This window comes from Pelodiscus sinensis, chromosome 13 (assembly GCF_049634645.1).
Source record: "Pelodiscus sinensis isolate JC-2024 chromosome 13, ASM4963464v1, whole genome shotgun sequence".
Taxonomy (NCBI): domain Eukaryota; kingdom Metazoa; phylum Chordata; order Testudines; family Trionychidae; genus Pelodiscus; species Pelodiscus sinensis.
Window position 1 is genome coordinate 254,100 of NC_134723.1, and position 22,317 is coordinate 276,416.

Consider the following 22,317-nt stretch of genomic DNA (forward strand, 5'->3'; position numbering starts at 1 on the left):
GGCAGGGCAGACAGGACGCCTTGCGAGCTACTGGTCGAGGCCTCGAGATCGACCAGTAGCTTGCGATCGACCTGTTGGTGACCACGGACATAGAGGAACTGATATGAAGAAGCTCTGCATAGCCACAGGTTATAATACTTACAAGGGAGAATTGAGATTGGTGAGAGTCCCCTATGATCATAGCTATCTTACCAGCTGTGCAGCTAGGACACTGGAGAATTCACTGTTCATGGCATATGGAAGTGCTGTCTGTGCTCTTGAACCATAGGTCGTCTGAAATCTCCTTTTGATTTCATTCAGGAAATGGAAGGCTCTGGAACGTTCAAAGTTCTAAAAATAAGAACAAAATGTTCACACCAGGCAGAAAACGGCAAGTTACCTGACACTATTCAAGTCAGGAACCTGCTTAGTAAACTGTGGGATTAGTGGCCTACATGATATGAAGCCCTTTAGAGACCCTCTATTCTACTGTCAAAGATATTCTGCACATAATCCTGCAAGAGCCATGCTATCTCTTCCTCCTATTCCCTCACTAATTGTACCAATCAGTCGGTTTCTCCCTAAACACTCACTGGAATTAGAGCTCAAAAGCAACCCTGGGTGCTTCATTTACCTTTTAAGGGGAAACAGAAACAAAGATGATTTCACAGCCTTCATTTGTACCTTTTTCCACAGTTGAGGGCAAAGTTTAAGCATACTTTAGTAATGACCAAGGACGCTTTAGGGATGGCTGCAGAGTGAATATCAACTGATCCCTGTAGTTTTATTGTGCTGGTCCTACTGAGAATGCCAGGTGAATCTCCCTTCCCTTCACACATACACCCCCCTCCGCCCCAAGTTGTCACTTGCAAATAGAAAGCAGCAGAAATAAGCCAGGATCTTGTGAGGAGAAGTCAGAAGGGGAGGCTGGTGTGACAGGAAGGAAACACTGTCACCACCCCACACACTCTAGAGGGAGAGTGAGGTAGATTGGACTCAAGTAGTTGAGATTTGACTTGTGGGGCCCATGTTCTGAGTTACAGTGCAAATATGCAGGAATATCATCGAAGAAAACACCCCATTGCTGATTTTCATGAATACTCAGAGGGAAAAAAGCCAGCCTTTGCAGTGTGTATGCATAAGAGTGTTAACCAAGATACTTACATCGTCTGTGATGCAGAGATATATAATCCGGTCTTGACAGATATAATGAAACAAATAACTGCAAAAAAAAAAAAAAAATCTTATTTAGAGCTTCCTACAAAACAACCAGAACTCCTGTAGAAGATCCCACTGTCCGATGTGTTCAAATAGCTCTTTGCCAGGCACACTAGGGCCACCCAAGCAATTTGCAGCCACCTTACAGAAAATGAAGCAGGTCCCAACATGCAGTGCTCCATCTTGATCACATGTTTCATCTGGGACTTTTGTAATGTAGCCTGCATAGATCTAAAAATAAACAGCTGTGGGTTACATGTTGGTGTCCAAGCAGCCACAGGTAACTAATAGCCCACATCTGGGCATCCCTGGATTAATAGCTAAGTGAGGGCAATGCCTAACTGCAGATGTATTGGTACAGCATGTAACTAATCTTTTACTGTATGAAGATAAAAGCATCAAGGGGCTTTCCACAGATAAGGTTCAACATCAGCCCAAGTACAGAGCAAACAACCATGTCTACCAAAGCAACCCAACAAATTCCTTGGGCAAAAAAAAAAAAAAAAAAGTGTAGCTAGCGTGCCCACATTATTTTTTTTATTGAAGCAATGAAGTTGTCATTGTAAACTCTTCTGGGTCCAGGTCTCTAGCACAAGGAGGCCAGTTCAGTAACCCAATTAATGTTTTGGCTAAAACATTTCCAAATGCATGGGATCCACAAGCCTTCATTAGCTGCTTACACGAACAGCTGTATGGTATCAAGTATCAGGGGTAGCCGTGTTAGTCGGTGAGGAGTGCCACAGAACTCCTGGCAGCTGTATGGTAATCAGCCTCCTCCAACAGCTACACTACAGTTAATTACCAGTGCAACTCTTTGGAAATAACAAGCAGCCACTCTGCTCCCAGTGTTGCATTCAGTCTTAATTTTTCCATTTGTACCTAGATTGATACACTTATGCAAAGAGCCCTGCACAGATACAAAATTTGTATCCACATCTACATCTTCAAAAATGAGACACAGATACCTGCTATGACATCCATGCATGCAGATACTCACAAATATAAAGTGGATATCTGCAAATTTGCAGGATTCTAGATACAAAATTTGTATCCACATCTGCAAAAATGAGCAGCAGATATCCATGGATTTGCAGGGCTACTTATTCAAGTCTGATGTTCTGCAATACTAAACATCTTTATGAATACCACAACAATGTGATTCCCAAGTTTTAATTAAAGTATTACTAAAATACCTTTCTATTATTATGCAGCCTCTTTCATGGAATCATAGAATACTAGGACTGGAAGGGACCTCAAGAGGTCATAGAGTACAGTCCCTTGCCCTCATGGCAGGACCCAGTACTGTCCAGACCATCCCTGATAGACATTTATCTAACCTACTCTTAAATATCTCCACAGATGGAGATTCCACAACTTCCCTAGGCAATTTATTCCGGTGCTTAACCACCCTGACAGTTAGGAACTTTTTCCTAATGTCTAACCTAAACCTAAACCTCCCATGCTGCAGTTTAAGCCCATTGCTTCTTGTTCTATCCTCAGAGGCCAAGGTGAACAAGTTTTCTCCTTCCTCCTTATGACACCCTGAAAACCGCTATCATGTCCCCCTCAGTCTTCTCTTTTTCCAAACTAAACAAACCCAATTCTTTCAGCCTTCCTTCATAGGTCATGTTCTCTAGACCTTTAATCATTCTTGTTGCCCTTCTCTGGACCCTCTCCAATTTCTCCACATCTTTATTGAAATGCGGTACCCAAAACTGGACAATTCTCCAACTGAGGCCTAACCAGCGCAGAGTAGAGCGGAAGAATGTGTCTTGCTCAACACACCTGTTAATGCATCCCAGAATCAGGTTTGCTTTTTTTGCAACAGCATCACACTGTTGTTGGGGTCGGCAACACTGTTGATTCATATTTAGCTTGTAGTCCACTATAACCCCTAGATCCCTTTCTGCAGTACTCCTTCCTAGACAGTCGCTTCCCATTCTGTATGTGAGAAACTGATTGTTCCTTCCTAAGTGGAGCACTTTGCATTTGTCTCTATTAAACTTCATCCTATTTACCTCAGACCATTTCTCCAATTTGTCCAGATCATTTTGAATTATGACCCTATCCTCCAAAGCAGTTGCAACCCCTCCCAGCTTGGTATCATCTACAAACTTAATAAGCGTACTTTCAATGCCAATATCTAAATCGTTGAAGATATTGAAGAGAGCCTGTCCCAAAACAGATCCCTGAGGAACCCCACTTGTTATACCTTTCCAGCAGGATTGAGAACCATTAATAACTACTCTCTGAGTACAGTTATCCAGCCAGTTATGCACCCACCTTATAGTAGCCCCATCTAAGTTGTATTTGCCTAGTTTATTGATAAAAATATCATGCGAGACCCTATCAAACGCCTTACTAAAGACTAGGTATACCACATCCACCGCTTCTCCCTTATCCACAAGGCTCGTTATCCTATCAAAGAAAGCTATCAGATTGGTTTGACATGATTTGTTCTTTACAAATCCATGCTGGCTGTTCCCTATCACCTTACCACTTTTCAAGTGTTTGCGGATTTCCTTAATTACTTGCTCCATTATCTTCTCTGGCACAGTCTGTAGTTTCCTGGGTTGTTCTTGGGTTGTTCTTATTCCCCTTTTTATAGATGGGCACTATATTGCCCTTTTCCAGTCTTCTGGAATCTCTCCTGTCTCCCATGATTTTCCAAAGATAATAGCTAGAGCCTCAGATAGCTCCTCTATCAGCTCCTCGATGCATTTCATCAGGCCCTTATGAAGAGTGTTTGGAATCCGAGCCAAACTACCCATTTCCTACACTTACGTAAGGATAGCAGGACAAAGGTGTTTCTACTGAAGGGGTGGTTCTCCCCATTCTGTACTCCAAGGCGGATTCTACAGCAACAAATTAAAAACTCTGCTTGCAGTATTTTCAAATTCTGCATATTTGATCTGTCAAAACAATATAATTGCATGGTTTCAGTTACTTTTGGTATTTCAAAATACCTGTCAGCAACTATTTCAGTGACAATGAAAAAGATTCAGAAAATGTGTTTGACAGATTCCATACTAACCGTATTAATACAGAACTCTGAGCATGAATTCATTTAAACTACAACACAGAGCCTATTCCCCCTTCCAGAAAAAGCATAAAAGCTTCGAAGAGTCAGGGGTAATGGAGGAGCTGAGGGAGGTGGAAATAATTGCTGGGAAAGGAGCCTGTGTGAACTTGGAGGGTTGTTGGGTGTGGGTGGGAAAAGTATGGAACAGGTTTTTTGGGGACGGCAGGGGGCAAGGAGGGACTGTTGGGGAGGTTTCCCCATGCAGACCCTGGTAAGGATGTGAAGGGGCAGTCGAGTACCTGATAAGCAGGAGCTGCCCCTCTGCATTTTTAAACAGGACACAGCAGTGGCAGCCTATCCCCTTGTCTGTCTCAGCACAAGCTGGCTGCCATTGCTGTGTCCCTTTTAAAAATGCAGAGTGGCAGCGTGAGGACTGTCCTGAGACGAGGGACCAGAAAATGAGCCAGCATCTTTGCACACTGGCTCCTCTCTGTCCTTTTAAGGCTGCAGAGCAGCAGCTAGGAGTTGTTCTCAGATGCAGCCTGAGCCAGAAGTGAGTGCTTAAAGAGCCTTTCCTTAATGACTAGTCGAGCAATTGATGGAAATTCCATCGACTACTCGACTAGCAAATTAATCAACACTTAACATCCTTAGACCCTCGCTGACCTCTTGCCCCTGTAATTCCATCAGACACATCTCTCCACTCAGTCACCTCTGACCTTTGTGGCCTTGAACCCCCTCTCCATCACCATGTAGACCTGAAAGAACCCCAACACTCTATGAGAATGGCTCCTTGCAGTGAAGTCTGGGACTAAGTCTGCTGTGGCCCACTGAATTTTCTCCTCTTGCTCCTTCTTAGACCCTGCTCCTTTTCCTCTCATCTCCACTCTCTCCATTAGTCCCTTCTTGTCCCCTCCTGCTATCTTTCCCTCTCCTGCCCCTGCCCCCTCACTTTCCTGAAGAGTCTTGTCTTGCAGCCTACATGTGGTTAGGCAGGAGGGCACTGGGATGGGAGCCAAACAGGAACCAGGAACTTCAACTTGTTTAAAGCAAGTCCATGTTCAGGTCACTCACATCAGCATGCAGGTGGAGCCAAATGCCAATCATCAAACTTTATGATTGGCCAGGCACAGGGGCCAGAGCAGGGGCCAAGAGCTAATCAAAAATCAAGCAAAACACTCCCAGCTATTTTAAATTCCTCCACAAGCCAAAAACTAGCCCAGGCATAAGGCACAAGCCAAGTGAGCCCAAAACAAGCTAAATTCCTGCTTGTTTTCTGCAGTGTTGGTAACAAACGCTGTTCTCTACTGCCAGAGCAACCTCTGGTGAGCAAAAGGCAGAACTGCAGCAACTTTCAGCAGAAACTTTTCTCTGCACACAAAATTACAAAAATGTGCATAGCTCAGTTGTGTGCACGCAGTGGCACAGAACTGCCCCAGGAGTAATTTTGTTATAGGCACACAAACACTGCAGACTTAGATTGATAGGAGGGAACCCCTGCAATTCTGGCTGGGGCAATATTTCATACTGCAGACAGAGTGGCTAGTCCCAGTGGTGCCCAATAGTTCCAAGCCTGCGCTATGCATTGTTCTGCTGTGGTAGTTTAGGTTTGGGAACACAGCTCTTCCCTCTTTCAAGCAAAGTGTTTAATAGAGCAATAAGTCCTCTCTTCACCGTTATACAAACTTGTAGGTTCCAAGATTAGCTCCCTAACGGCCTGCAGTGTATATGTTCAGTTGCACGTCACATGTACCGGGGAAGCAGACATATTACTATCCCTTATCAGAGCTCCCTGCACAGCCAAGATCCTCTCAACCAGGAATTAGCATTTATCAAACATACTACATAAGAACAGCCATACTGGGTCAGACCAGCCCGGTGTCCTGTCTTCCCACAGCAGCTAATGCCAGGTGCCCCAAAGGGAATGAACAGAACAGGGAATCCTCAAGTGATCCACCCCGTTGCCCATTCCCAGCCTCTGACAAACCTAGGGACACCATCCCTGCCCATCCTGGCTAATAGCTCTTGATGGACCTAACCTCCATGAATTTATCTAGTTCTTTTTTGAACACTGTTGAAATCCTGAGCAGTGTGAAGAAGCATTTCCTTTGCTTGTTTTAAACCTGCTACCTATTAATTTCATTTGGTGACACCTACTTTTTATGTTATGGGAACAAGTAAAAAATAGCTTTCCCTTATTTACTTTCTCCACACTAGTCTTGATTTTATAGACCGCTAGAATTAGAGCCCTGCATGGATAGAAAATTTTGCATCTGCAGTCATATCTGTATCTGCAAAAATGAGCCGCAGAGATCTGTGTCCACATCTGCAGATACCTGTGGCTATAAAGCGGATATCCACGGATTTGTACGTCTCCCCTTAGTCGTCTCTTTTCCAAGCTGATAAGTCCCAATCTTATTAATCTCCCCCTCATATGGCAGCCGTTCCATACCCCTCATTTTTGTTGCCCCTTTTCTCAACTTTTTCCATTGTCAAGATATCTTTTTTGAGGTAAGATGACCACACGTGCACACCATATTTGTAATGACCTTCTGTTTGCTTTTTTGACTGCTGCTGCACATTAAATGGATATTTTCAGAGAACTATCCACAATGACTCCAAGATCTCTCAAGTGGTAGCAGCTAGTTTAATCCCCATCATTTTATGTGTGTAGTTGGGATTATGTTTTCCAAATAGGAATGTGAATGGTTAATCAGTTAACTAGTTAACTGCTAAGTATTACCCTTACCAGGCGATGCTTGACAGTAACGATTAACCAGAGGGGGCGCCCCCTCCATCACGGGTGAGGGGTGCTCCAGCCTAGCTGCAGCAGGGCTGCTCCAGAATCAATAGTGTAACTGGTTAAACATACTGCTTAGCCAGTTAATGAAACAGGGTTTTACATCTCTATTTGCAATATGCATTTATCAACATTAAAATTCATCTGCCTTTCTGTTGCACAGTCAACTAGTTTTGTGAGATCCTTTTGAAGCTCTTTGCAGTCACTTTGGACTTAACTGTCGTGAGCTATCTTGGAGGCACACCTTGCCAACTGCCCAGCTTGGCTTTAAGGAGAAACTCTGGATTGGAGGAAGGAACATGAGCCCTCAAGATTAAGATTTAGTATTTTGTAAAAACTGAAGACTTCAAAGCAGATACTTAGTCAACTGGATGGGACATGTCCCTAATATAGAACACTTTGCAGTGCTCCCAGCTAAAGATCTCCCTAGTCAGAGCTAGAATTGTCGGGTTCCTACCGATTTCATTGTACAGCGTGTAGGCAGGACCAGGCACTTGTTACCTGTAATCCTTGGTGTGTTTACAAGTTTTGGCTCCAGCACCTTTGACCGTGTGAGGGAAAGTCTGTTGTATGTTTGGTCAGATCTAGATTAGAAACAACTGAAATGGACTTTGGGACACCATCCACCTGGCTTTTACCACAGAGGTCCAATAGTTCTGTGCTTGGTCATCTGGGTCATGCATCATTGTAAAGGCAGGGAGTCAGCACACTTTAGGAAAGTTTAAATATACCCATTTCAAAGTCTGATCCCACATAGATTTCTCTCTCCATGGCCAGAAGACAAAACTGCATGTAGTCAGTTGCACCTTTCTAGCTTCTCCCATTGTCGACAATTGTTTCTGGTATGTCCAATCAATCTCCGACTCCTAGTACAAAGTCTCCTAGCTACACCAGAAGAGAATACCACCTCCACTGGCGTCTTAGAGGGTCCCATCTCCAAGAACGGCCCAAGGAATGCAACACTTAAATGTATCAGGAGCTGAGAAATGTCAGCAGTTAGTGCAGCAAATCTGCTGCCCTTACACCAGGGGTGGGCAACCATTTTCACATGGGAGCCATGCCAAGAATTTTGATAAGGGGTGGGGCTGCTTGTGACACAGATACTGGTGGGTGGTGACTGCTGCTGGTAAGTTCCTGAAAGAGACAGTGCACGGGGTCTTTAAGACCAGGAAAAGTTCTCCTGCTCTGTGGAGTTGGGCATATGGGGGTGGGAGGCCAGGAGTGAGCAAGAGAGAGAAAACCAGCTTCTGGAGAAATCTCAGAAAGTGCACTGCCTCTTTAAGAAAGGAACTTGCCTCAGTTACACAAAATTCATACCTCTGTATCCCGTTCTTCCTGACCCCTTCTTTGCAGAGATGGGGTACAGAGGCAGTGGGACAACCAAGCAGGAGAGTCCTGGAAGCAGCTTGGTGGTAGGACAGAGTAAGGTTGGGGAGTGGCACCTGAACACACACTGGCAGCTGTATGCGTGCTATGCTAATCAGCTGGGCAGGTCACATTCTGCCCTCCTTTGGCTTACACTCTGGAAAATTGCAAATGCAGCCTCCGTCACCCCAAGTACAGCACCACGTCAGAGAGCATGGTCAGATCAACTGCTCTAGTCTTGAGATGTGAGGTCATAATCCAACTAATTCTCACAACTCCAGAGGATTGGAGACCTGAATTTTAGCACAAAAAACAACCCGACAACAGGTGAGCAGGAGTAATGTCCACGCAGTTTCTCCCCACAGCAGGTCCCTTCCCTCCCCCACACCCCAGAAGACCAAACATTACTCACTTTCCATGTGAGTAGGTGAGTTTGTTGTTCTCTGATGGAATCTTTGCTAGGATCTGTTCAGTCACCTCTAGGAAGTTCCCTCCACACCAGGCATGTTTGGCAAGGATGGTCGTGCCTCTGGCAACAACGGCAAACAGGATGGCCATCGCTTCACGCTAGCTATGGACACAACACAGAGGATTTAGGGAACTTGTAACATTTCCTCTATAGACCCCTCTCAGTGGAACACAGCAATTCCATCTTAAACCCCACCTCTCAATCTCACGCACAGGAGCAAGGAAGGAGTCAGATTTATTTCTGCCAGATGCCACTTCCTGCAGCCCATTTTTCTTCCCTTTCCCCTTTTCTAGGCACTGATCAATAAGAAAGGCAATAGATTTTAAAGTTCCTGGAGTTTGCAGGGGGAGGGGCACATCTGTTTACCTGGCTGCAGAGCGGCGGAGTTCAAAGCACTGGCCAGAGTGACTAATTGGACATGATGGGAGAGGGAAACATGTTGGAATTCAATAACTTGGCAAAAATCTACTCATGGCTGTTGACAGTAAAGGGAGGAGGGAGACAAAAGTCCCTTGTGGGGCTGGAAGTTTTTTGTCACCGAAACTAGGCACCTATTGCAACTCGTCACATTACAATGTGAACACTCTCCAGGTTTGTGGGTGAAAACTTGCCAGTGTAGACAAGGGCTCAGACTGCAAACTCTTTGGGGCAAAGGGTAGCTTGCTGCCTCATAACAAGTAACTCTGATTATTGTACCAGTAGTGGTCACAACATATGTACACAGATCTCTATACATTAAGCTGTTTGTTTGAAAAAGGCTTCTTGATTTTAATACATCATGGATCCAAAGTACAACACTGACACCAGCTGCTTGAGTTTGTGGAACCACCATACGCTCTTCCCTAGATAGCATCTCTTGGCCTGGCAGTTAATGAGGTACATATGCTTTAGGAGAGTCAGTCACATATCAACATGCAGAAGCCCCAACCAAGAAAACCCTCCCACACTCACCGCATGCCATTCCACTTCTTGCAGAATTAGACTGCGTAATGAATCTGCGACAGCAACATGCCCTCCCTCTCTGACCCAGAAGAGAAAGTACCCTCTAAGACTCCTTGGTGGGCAGGTCCAGCCTCACGTAGCCCTGCCCACAGGAAGCCGGCATTTGGGACTACGAGGAGGATAAGAGCTGAGAGCTCAGTCAGAGCCCAGCAGCTGAACAGGCTAGACACTCGGCCCTAGCCGCACTGCATCCAACAGGATGACTGCGTTGGGCCACCAGGACCCCTGCCGGCCCCCAATCTCCGGCCCAGGCTGCTAAGACCACTGTCACACCTGAAAACATGCTGAGCCCTCCGGGACCCCCCGCCAGGCCCCGATGATTGAACTGGTCTGCCTGGGCCCCTCCCTGAGCTGGAACCCCTGGACACCCTGCTAGCACCTCTGTTCCCAGCTGACCCCGAGGAGCAACACCTGAGCCTGGTAGGCCCCTAGGGAGAACTGGGAAGTGACCCAGGAATAGCTGACCCCGGGGCAGCTGAGAAGATGGAGCTTGGGTGGGCAGCACGTTGTGCCTTGGATCTCCGCTGACCCACAGACCTACTCGGCACGTTGTAGTTCGGATCCCTGCTGATCCACCGGCCTAGTCGGGGTGTTGCAGCCTGGATTCCCGCTGACCCTTTACAGACTGTGCGCGCCTCAGACTGCATCCCTTGATTGGAGAGGCACCCACCTATCCTCACATACCCTGAATACATCCAATTGCCTGCAGCAGAGCAAGTGTATGAGCAACTGGACCTTTGAGTCAATCAAAATGGGAGAGAGACTTGTTAGCTGCTGAGGCACCTGACTGTTAATCAGCAGTTTCAGCACTTTAGTTTGCTATCGGGGTTCAGGATTTAAGAGATGGACCCCAAGTTAGGGTGCAGCAGTGACCTCTGTTCAGGTGGTTTCTCGGACCAGCCGAGCCTTTATAACCCTCTTTTCTGCTTCGAGCGGATGTTCAGGAAACTCCTCAGACCCTCCAGGGGCATATTTTTCACTTAGGGTTAGTGAAGTTCCAGTGTCATCCATCTTGTACTCAGCACCTGAAGAGACCTTGTGCGCATCCCCATGAATGGGGACTTGGAGCGTGGCTGGCATAGCTTGAGAACTCGGTGCCAAACGGACCAGGAAACCTCCCGGGGCAATGGCTGCAAAGAAGCGTTGATAATGCCAAGTGATCAAATTCCTACTCAGACCGGAAGCTGGGTTGTGCTAGTTTCCCTGGAATTGTCTTTTTCAGGGGGAAAAGGTGTTTTAATTCTAGGCCCCTTTCCATCTAAGGCCAAGGAAGGGGACCACATCACAGCACTAGGCTCCTTGCTCCTAAACCCTGCCATTCCAGAACTAGACTAAAAGTCATGCCTGGTAAACAAGAGTGAGACACCAGAAATCAATACCCACCATTGGCATGTCAGAAGTTAGACCTTACTGGCAAGCAAACAACAAGAGGATGGGCATTCTACCAAAGGGTCCTCTTGAGGCCTTAAAGGAAAAGGCTTTTGGGGAAAAATAAGGAGGAAGCAACTGTAACTGCAACTTTGACTGAAGAAAGAGGAAAGAGTAAGCTTGAGTCTCATGGCTGCCACCCCCAGACCATCCTCTTCCTAACCCCGAGAGATGCCAGATGACTCCGATGACATCAGCAGCACCTGCACTTCTTCCAGCTGCAGCCACAGCCCAGCTGCCACGTAGGACAGGAGTGTGCTGGCTGAGCAATAAAGGTAACTCAGCAACAATCCCAAAGTTGTGCTTTTGAATCTCATTTGATCTCACACTGAAAGGCCATCTGGCCATCCAGCCAGCATGGATCTGTAAAGAACAAATCATGTCAAACCAATCTGATAGCTTTCTTTAATAGGATAACAAGTCTTGTGGATAAGGGAGAAGCAGTGGATGTGGTATACCTAGACTTTAGTAAGGCATTTGATATGGTCTCGCATGATATTCTTATCAATAAACTAGGTAAATACTACTTATCTGGGGCTACTATAAGGTGGGTGCATAACTGGCTGGATAACCGTACTCTGAGTGTAGTTATTAATGGTTCTCAATCCTGCTGGAAAGGCATAACAAGTGGGGTTCCGCAGGGGTCTGTTTTGGGACCAACTCTGTTCAATATCTTCATCAACCATTTAAATATTGGCATTGAAAGTACGCTTATTAAGTTTGCAGATGATACCAGGCTCGGAGGGTTGTGACTAATCTGGAGGATAGGGTCATAACTCAAAATGACCTGGACAAATTGGAGAAATGGTGTGAGGTAAATAGGATGAAGTTTAATAGAGACAAATGCAAAGTGCTCCACTTAGGAAGGAACAATCAGTTTCATACATACAGAATGGGAAGCGACTATATGGGAAGGAGAACTGCAGAAAGGGATCTAGGGGTCATAGTGGACCACAAGTTGAATATGAGTCAGCAATGTGATGCTGTTGCAAAGAAAGCAAACATGATTCCGGGATGCATTAACAGGTGTGTTGTGAGCAAGACACGAGAAGTCATTCTTCTGCTCTACTCCGCGCTGGTTAGGCCTCAGTTGGAGAATTATGTCGAGTTCCGGGCACCGCATTTCAAGAAAGATGTGGAGAAATTGGAGAGGGTCCAGAGAAGAGCAACGAGAATGATGAAAGGTCTAGAGAACGACCTATGAGGGAAGGCTGAACGAATTGGGTTTGTTTAGTTTAGAAAAGAGAAGACCGAGGGGGGACATGATAGCAGTTTTCAGGTATCTAAAAAGGTGTCATAAGGAGGAGGGAGAAAACTTGTTCATCTTGGCCTCTGAGGACAGAACAAGAAGCAATGGGCTTAAACTGCAGCAAGGGAGGTTGAGGTTGGACATTAGGAAAAAGTTCCTAACTGTCAGGGTGGTCAAACACTGGAATAAATTGCCCAGGGAGGTTGTGGAATCCCCATGTCTGGAGATATTGAAGAGCAGGTTAGATAAATGTCTATCAGGGATGATCTAGACAGCGCTGGGTCCTGCCATGAGGGCAGGGGACTGGACTCCACCTCCTGAGGTCCTTTCCAGTCCTAGTGTTCTATGATTCTATCTCCAGTTCACACAGCAGCCAAATTATTCAGGAGATTAGGGCAGCCAAAGGCGGCTGGATATACTACTCCCTTAAATACCATTGGCTTAGGGAAACTGACCTGGGATTAGGGACGCAAGAGCCCAGTTAATTGGTTAACTAAGTGTTTCTCAAACTGTGGGTTGCAACCCGCAGGGGAGTCGCAACCAACTTACAGGGGGGTCGCAACTGGATCTGTTATTTTTCTTGAAAAAATTTGTGTCTCCCCGTGGGCTCCAACCGGGAAAAAAGAACATGAAACACTGGACGGAAGTCCAGCGGGGGCAGTTTTCCCCTGCTGCGTCTGGCAGGGCCAGAGGAGTGAGGAGCGCCGCAGAGTCTGGGGGGGGGCAGGAGGAGGCATTTCCCGGGTGCCATGCTAGGGGAATGCCAGACTGGGTGGGAGCGGAGCGTGCACTGCTCTGGGCAACACGAGCAGCAGAGACCGGCAGCTGGCCACGTGATGCCTCCCCTACAAGCTGCAAGCTGAGGCAGCCGGGCCGGGTGGCAGGAACAGCCACTTTAAAAGTAAGAGTGTTCCTCCGTGCCTGGCTCTGTGGGAGGAAGGGGAGAGATTTGATTGGAGCAGGGCTCCCGATGCGGAGGATGCCTGCCTCTGGGGGAGGGGAGAGTGCACTGGGATGGGGGAGTGCTGGGGGGGCTGCCTCAGGGGGAGGGGTGGGTACATTGGTGGTTAGTGTGCAGTCCCAAACTGGACGAAGTGGTGCAACTCTGGCTCCCACCCCCTCTTTTTTTTTTTTGCTTAACAACTTTGGTGAGGGTGGGGGTCACACAAATTCATTTAGCATTTTGGGGGGGTCGCGGTATCACAAAGTTTGAGAACCCCTGGGTTAACTGGTTAAATATATTGCTTAACCAGTTAACCGCTTAAGGCACGGCAGACACGCAGGGTGCTCCAACCCAGCTGGGCTGAAGCATCCCCCTCAGCCTAGAGCTGTAAGCAACTAGTCACATTGCTACTCAATTACTCGCTTCCCCCCCGCCCGCTGCCTCTGTATCAGAGGCAGCACAGGTGGAGAGGGGAGCCAGGAAGAGCTGGCTTTGGCTCCCCCAGCACCATCTTCACGGGCAGAGGCCCAGCAGGGGAGGCAGAGGTGCAGAAGGGGACCCAGTGCAAGCCGGGACTACTTCAGTCCCAGCTTGCACTGGGTCCCCAACCGCTGTGCCTTTGCCTTTCAAATGTAGGAAGAGCCGTTGGGAGTGAAGCACTCCGGGCTTGCATTGGGTCCCCTGCTACGCCTTTGCCTTTTAATTGTAGTAAGAGCCAGGCAGAGCCATCCCTATCCATAGCAACTCTCTGCCTCTGGCATTCAAGCAGCCCCTGCCTGTGGCAGGCTGGGAGCTTCTCCAGCCCCCACATTTTTACCTTTGGTAAAAGAAATTTCAGGTAGGGCTGTGAAAGACTCATCTGCTGCATATTTTCTCTCTCCCTCTCCCTCTCCCTCTCCCCCTCTCTCTCCCCCTCCCCCTCCCCCTCCCCCTCTACGCAATAAGAGTCTGGCTTGGTTAACCAAGACTCTTTTTCAGTTAAATGCAATGATGGAAACACTCTAATGTTGCTACAAGTTTGCCAGGTCTTTGAGTGACTGATCAGACAGTGTACTGTGCCTGAGATTTTTAGCAGTAACAGTCAACACCAGAACACACAAATTCAGCTGCTGGCTTAGCTGTTCTTTTCTCTTCCATCTTCTCTTGTGTCATTTAGGAAACTACATCAGGCTAAACACCACTTCCAGCAGCCCATCTCAGCTAATTTCTTCTCTTTTCCCTATAAGGGGCCTTTATCTTGGATACGCATCTGAAAAAGTCAATAAGGTTTCCCCCTCTTCCCCTTTTCTAAAAACCCTCTGGCGTACAAAGGAAAGGGGAAAAGGGCACTGGCAAAATGAAGATCTCCTTTCATACTTTTACATTTCGAATGCTTTACCTGTCCACCCACTGCATCTTATTGAAAGATTAAAAGAACGTGTTTAGTGCATCTGCCGTGGGTCACATCATGCTGAGATCACTAATACCAAACCTGAAACCTTGTTTAAACTGTTAAATGCTGGATAGTTTCAGGGTCACATTAACACTTAACTCTTTGGCCTATATATTCCATCTCAGTTAATACAACAGGACTCCCTCTTCAGCAGGAAAACAACACATTCCCGACAATGGATGTCAGTACCAGATTCCCAATAGAAGCATTGAGGACTGCTGGTTGTGAGCATTATATACACCACCCTTACAGGAAACAAGTATTGAAACTTAACAACAGTGTTCAAAGCAACAGACCAATGGCTCAGCACCTGCAGAACTACTGAGGCCTGAAAGGACTCTGTGCAATCAAGGAGAAGATCAGCATCTAACAGGTGGCAGCAGGGGCAAAACAACCAGATACTATCTGCACTTCAGCAACCTGTTTTCAGCCAGCACTTTCCAAACTGTGTGCAGCGTCAGAGAAAGTAGCAGGCACCAGACCACACAGCAGCCTTTAACTTTTGGACTCCCCTTTCTATCCAGCCCACCCCTGCTCTGCTCTAGCAATAGGAGGGTAAAATGACGAGTTTTGACTTAAGCCACAGACCACATGCAGAATTATTTTTGACTTTTGTTATTTGTGATGCCCCCACTCAGGATCCAGGTACCACTGGGCCAGCTGCAGTAGACAGAGATCAAGTTCTGCCCTGGTGATCAAATTTGAAGTGAGATTCAGATACTGTGCTGGTGAGTATGTAAATAGTAGGCAAGCAGGAAGGCAGAAATAACGGCAGTGATACTAAGACCACAGTGAACATGCTACAACTATTGCAGAGTTTGTGTGAAATCTAATCGAGTTGATCTCACTATACTAAAGTGAGCTGAGTGCTACATAAGCTTGTCAACTTGCAATGGCATCACAAGAAATGTGTCAGGAGGGGGGATCTGAAGAGTAGCGTAGTGCATTTATGGATTGGGTCAGAAATGGCATTCAATTCTGCAAAGCAGCAGAGACAGCACAGATACAGTTGAGAGCTTGCATCAGTGGTAAAGAGCAGATAAGCAAGAGCAGAGCAATGACCAATTTAGAGCACTGAAGCACTTTCAGAGAGGGGGCAAATCAGATATGCCATGAACTGGAAGAGCTTGACAAACCAAGTTTCAGAATAGATTCTCTCAATGAAATCCCTGCCCCACCCACTTTCCTTTGGCCTCTGACATGAACACAGAGCAATAAGGAGAGCAGGGCAAAGGGAACACCAGCACTTGGCAGCCACTCACAGCACTATTCGCCTCCAGCACCTTCACATTCACTGAGTCTGCCTCTCTCACTTCTGTCTTGGTCTATAACTAGCAACCCTCAGACCCAAATGAATGGCCTACGAGAGGCAGAGGGCAAGTCCTACTCCTGCTACTCCTTTGCTCTGCATTGGCTGCTCAAAGCAGAACTGATCAGCATCTCTGGACTGCAACTTGAGACATGTGTTTGCCATCAGCACTTGTGTCCTTGCACCTTTAAGCCGTTCCAATGGGCTCCGTATGCTTTATATTTCCAAGTGTTGGTACTTGCCTCAATCACTCCTTTCTATCCTTCTCACACTGTGGGGGGACAGCCTGGTTAGGTCACAAATCTAGGCTTAAGCAGTAAGATTGACAGGCTGTCAAACTTCATGAAGCTCGTTTTGCTTTCTTCTCCCTGGATCAGTGCCGCATGGTCACTCCCTGTTGGCTTCTCAGCAGCTTCCCACATATTTTCACTGGACAGCTGTTTTGTCTACCTATGCAGCTTTAAGGACTTACCAGCTCGAGGAAGTGAGCAAGCAAGCTCTCAGGGACTTCAAATGTTTCTCTCTCAGCATGCATAGTGCTCATCTCTGGTTTCAAGCAATAGGCTAACCAAAGATGACAAAACTACAGTGCAAATACATTTGGTGACCTTTTTCCGTTTGCCATCTCTGTAGAGATGGTCCCCCATTACAGAGAGTCTTACATGTATCACAGTTGTGCTACTGTCGTTCTCATTGCTTCATCCAACCTCTAACTGAACTGCACTTTTTTTTTTAAAATGTCCTGGAGCACTTAGAGAGCTTTCTTTAGTAAGGTTCCCAAAAAGCTCAGTTAGCCTCAGCTCTTATTAACCCTTAACTGCTTATTGCAGTGTTTCTCAAACTGAGGGTTGCGACCCGCAGGGGGGTCATGACCACTTACAGGGGGGTTGCAGCTGGATCCATTATTTTTCTTGAAAAAATTTGTCTCCGACCGGAAAAAACAACAACATGAAATACCAGATGGAAGCCCGGCGGGGACAATTTCCCCCTGCCATGCCTGGCTCTGCGGGGGGGGGGGGGGGGGGGGGGGGGAGAGGAGATGGGGAGAGATTTGATTGGAGCAGGGCTCCCGATGCTGAGGATGCCTGCCTCAGGGGGAGGAGGGAGTGCAGTGGGATGGGGGGGTGCTTGCCTCAGCGGGAGGGGTGGGTGCATTGGTGCATTAGTGTGCAGTCCCAAACTGGACAAATCGGTGCAACTTGCAACTTTGGCTCCCACCCCCCTTTTTTATGCTTAACAACTTTGGTGAGGGTGGGGGAGGTCACAAATCCATTTAGCATTTTAGGGGGTCACGGTATCACAAAGTTTGAGAACCCCTGGCTTATTGCATTCAGGATTCTTTTATGGGATGAAACGGAAGCACTCCTCCAAAACAACAAAAATCCTACCCATAGAGCATTGTGATCAGAATAAGGGACTGACTAGGATTCACGACTGTGGCCATTTTGTCAATTCATGCCTTGACCTTTGTCTTAGCCTCACCATGTTCATCACTCCCACCACCCACCTGCATCTATACAATGATTATATCCTCTTTTGGAAGGAAGAGATTGTAAGTTACACAGAGAAAAGCCTACGGTCATTAGCAGCAGTTTAATCATCATGCAGAGCTGATATACATCAGCTCAGCTCATATACTTGTTTCACAGGCATAGCTGAGTAAAAATCTGAGCTGACCTGCTTTCACTGACCTATAAGACACTTATGAAAGTGACCTTAAAAACCTACCACAGCAATCTATTGCTCCTTCCTGGGAATATCCAGAAACCTGGCTGCTGTAAGCCACACCTAGTGTGGTAGTATATGGCAGCAAATTAGCCGAATACAAGAGAACTACTAGTCACCCCCTTTCTCCAATAGCCTCAGAGACAGATATCTAGAGAAACTGAGGCCTGCAAACTTGCTCATTTGCATAGGAGTGCACCACTGTACTCTGGTCAGAGGTAACTCTGTCTTGAGACACTTCTGGAAAATAAGTTGTCTTGACTTCTTCCTAAACAGACTTCAAAACTAGACATTTCATTCACTTGCTTGGTTTAAGACATTTTTCATTCACCATTAGAGAAGTTGTGCAGACTCACCCACTATGCCAGTGGTCCCCAATGCGGTGCCGTGGGCGCCATGGCACCTGCCGGGGCACTTACGTGCACCCACGAAGTGCCGGCTCTAGGCACCAGCAAACCAAGCATGTGCTTGGGGGGAGACATTGCCAGGGGCGCCATCTGAGACACTGGCCAGAGAACTCCTAACCCTTACCGCCCCACGCAGGCTTCCCTGTGGCCGCCTGAGGCAATGGGAGGGGGGGCAGAGCACGTGATGGGCCAGCAGCAAGCCACCTTCGGCAGGCGGGGTGCGTGGGGCAAGTTGCGCTCGCAGCCCCGCCGTGATTGGCTGAGGTGTCATGACATCACGGTTCCGGGGCTGCCTCGCTGCCTCCCCTCAGCACCAGGGAGAAGTGCGCCCTCTAGTCAGTGCAAGTGGGCGTCGCAGCGGGCGAACCCGGCAGGCGCGCTGGCCACGCGCCGCTCCAGTCGCCTTCCCAGCGCAGGGGAAATGCCCGAGGGAGCAAACTCCGGTGCCCGGGGATAGTTCGCGCTCCTCTGACTGGCACCAGCCAGTGCGGCCTGACGTGCAGGGGGTGCACCCTGGGCTTTGAGAACAGCGGCGGCACTGGGGCGAGCCGCTCTCCCTGGGCTGTGCGGGGCAGGCTGCACAGAGCGATCCGGGGCCGGGCAAGGGGCAGCCTGGGGCACTGCAGCCAGGGACCGAGCTGAGAGCCAGGTGCCCGTGGTCATCTCTCTGCCTGCCTTGCGCTTACTAGTGACCCCTCGGGCCTCAGCGAGCACCCTTGGCATGTGCGGGGGGGCGACTCTCCCCCTTTTCTCTACCTCAGTGATGGTCGGAGGGAGGGGAGAGCTGCAGCCATGGGCAGAAGGAAGGCCCTGCCCAGGCCAGGATGATTCAAGCAGAGGTGCCTAGGCTAAGGGGAGGGGAGAGCTACTTTGCAGCCCCATCTGGTTGGTCTGGCGGCGAGGAGCCTCTGGAGGGGGCCTCCCCTGCCCCAGCTCAGAGATTGGGGGGAAGGGAGAGAGGTGTCCCTGGCCTTGCCCTTTAGGTTTCCTGACTGTGTCCATGCATATCCCCAGGGGGACCTGTGCCACTTTCACCCTTCCCCCAGGGCGCTCCAACATTTCCACACGTGCTGAGGGGAGGAGACATGAGGGTTTGGCAGGGAAAGGAGACGGAGTTCGGTCAGTGGGGGAAAGTAGGAGAGCAGAGCAGACTGGGTCCGGTGAGGAGGCGGGAGATCGGGTTTGGCTGGAAGGGAGGAGAGGGCGCAGGGTGGCTCAGGTAGGGGACAAAAGGGGGGCAGACTGCATCCGGTCACTGAGGGGTCGAGTTTGCCTGGGAGGGGAGAAAAGGTGGAAACTGGGTTCGGTGAGTGGCTGGGTGGGGGGTTGGGATGTGTGTGGAGGGGAGTCAGGACGTAGGCTGGGTTTGGCTGGAGGGTGTGGTGAGAGTCAGAGAGCTGCAAGGTGAAAGGGGTGCTTCCTCCTCAGTGCCTGTCCTACAGCAGCAGGCCAGAAATTTTTTTTGCTTGGGGAGGTAAAAAACCTAGAGCTGGCCCTGCACATCGCACATGCATGGTGCCGCCCCGGGCGTGCAGTGGATACGTGGCCCTGCCCCCGGATGCGCAGCACGCGCACGGCCATGGCCCCGCCCCCGGGTGCCCAGCAGCCCCAAAAGGTTGGGGACCACTGCACTATGCTATATTGCACCTTTGCAGAACACCAGAACAAAAGAGACAAGCCAGAGTAGGAGGTGGCAGAATCCACAACTGGGGTGACTGTGGAATCTGCTTGTCACCTCTGGTCTCAGAACGCCTGAGTTCATGGCTCTTCAGAGCACATTGCTAGAGCTAGGGAAGTTTCTTTTTTGAAGGTTAGAGAGTTTTGGAGTATTAAGTACCTCATACAGCAAGAATTCAGCCTAAGTGCAACCAGTCACGGTAGAGTGCATCCGTTACCAAATAAATCTCCCCCTTTTATTCTGAAAGGCAGGAAAAAGACTTAGACAAGGGGCTCTTAAACTTCTAAACTGTATGTACCATGATACTCTTTGACTAGCATAAATCGACTAATCAAATAGTCTAGATGATGGAAAATCCATCAACTATTCAATTAGCCGATAAGGGCGCTTCCGCTTTGAAATGTAGCAAGAGCCCACCCAGCTGTTGCTACATTTCAAAGGCAGAAGTGTCAGCAGTATTCCATCTTTGAACCATACAAGTAGGAGCTCTTGTGCATTTCAAAGATTAAAATGCCTCCTGGGGCCTGGGGCCAGCAGGTGCAGCACTTCTGCTTTGAAATGCACGAGAGCCCCAGCAGGGGCTCCTACACTTCAAAGGTGGAACTGCTCCCCCCAGCACCCAGCTGCATCTTTCTGATAGAAGCAGCGGGGGGAGGGGAAGCGACCAGTCACTATCCAATAAGCTTTTGTTTATCAGACAGTCAATTAGTCACATCCCTATCTTTGACAACAAAAATTACTTTTCAGCCCCTCCCTAGAACCACCGTCCCAGGTGAGGGGGCCAAGGGCTTCAGCACTGGGCCTGTAATCTGAGCCATGCCAGCTAAGATGAAGCCCTCAGGCAATGTGGCTCAGACTTCAGTCCCAGGCCCCTGGTGACCCCATTAAAATGGGGTTGTAAGACCTATTTCAGGATCCCAACCCACAGTCTATTTTTATGCTATTATCACTAGTAGGGATGTGAAAGGTTAAACTGTAACCATCACCCTTAATAGGTGATGCTTACCAGTTCATCAGTGGGGGCCTGAACATCTCCGCCCCACCCACTGTTGGCAGGGGGCACACAACAACCCCTTTCTGTGGTTGGCAGCTTCAGCCTGGCCATGGGGGGGAACTTGTCTCCCCCCGCCCCCCAAACTGGTTAACTGATTAAATGTGAAGTAAACTTCCTGTGTAATTGGTTAACCAGCTAAACAAGATTTTACATCACTAGTCACCAGGGTGATTTTAGAACCGAGTCATGATGATATAAAAAGGCACATTCCAGGACTGACTAAACCACAGAATCACAGAAACTAAGGTTAGAAAGGACCGTGAGAGGTCAAGTCCAGCCTGCTGCACTGGCAGAACCAAATTACCTGTCTGGATTGTTTGTCTAACATGTCATAAAAGCCTCCCCACTGCAGAGGAGGAGAATTCCAGAAATCATCCTCCCATGGAAGCCTATTCCAGAACTTAATTACCCTTCTATTTAGAAAGCTTTTCAACACTTGGACCTTCCAGTAGGACCACCACATGTTTACCAAACCTTAAAGAGAGAAGAAAGCCAAGCCAAAAACAAACTGTATCCCAAACAACTGCATCGGTGAAAAAGCCAATTTACGGGGGCTTAATACTCTCATGAGAGGCAGGACCAAACTAGGATTCTTGACTGTGATCTCAAAAGAGCATAAAGGGCTATCGAACCACTGTAGGAAAGCAACCGTCTCTGCTACTGCCTAGATAATAACTCAACTACAAACAATGCTTCTTCCGCGTAAATCAAGAAACAGGATGCCTAATGACCAGCAGCTCTTCTGCATGTGGTGTGTGCCTGGACAAGGACCCCAACCTTGGTCAGTTTCCCCACTTAGAAAAAATGGTGCGGATCAGGAAGTACAATTCATACTTTTCAGACACTTAAAGCTAGACATTACAATTGCTTTTACGAAAGCCTAGAAAAATCTTCCTCTTCCTGCACCGGCAAGGATGCAAACTAAATGACCTAGTAGGTCCCAATCCTAGGAGTTAATTTTTTGAAAAATTTCATAAAGCTTTTCTCCCTATTTAGATGCTCACAAAATTGATTAAAAGACATCTGGAATGGAATGCTACATTTCCACTCTCTCCAATAAATAATCTGGATAAGCTCTCTCCTCCTCCCCTGCCCCTGACCTCAAATGAAAATTTGTGCTATTCCTAAATGCTAAAGAGTAGTTACTTATAGTAGAGGAAGCAGAGTAAGTGGTTGACACCTTACAACTAAGATTCTGAATATTTAATGCATCAAATATGTACCCTCAATTTCTAAG

General features: G+C 47.9%; 1 protein-coding gene across 1 annotated transcript in view; it reads right to left on the minus strand.

Annotated features, from left to right (window-relative positions):
* Nucleotides 1-22,317, minus strand: part of VAMP7 (vesicle associated membrane protein 7) — a 58,659-nt gene that overhangs the window by 30,342 nt on the left and 6,000 nt on the right. The window contains exons 2-4 of the mRNA XM_075941228.1: nucleotides 8,797-8,955; nucleotides 1,144-1,201; nucleotides 193-330 (exon numbers count right to left, since the gene is read on the minus strand). Coding sequence (XP_075797343.1) covers nucleotides 193-330; nucleotides 1,144-1,201; nucleotides 8,797-8,942 — 342 coding nt within the window. The 5' untranslated portion in view covers nucleotides 8,943-8,955. The remainder of the gene's footprint in view (nucleotides 1-192; nucleotides 331-1,143; nucleotides 1,202-8,796; nucleotides 8,956-22,317) is intronic.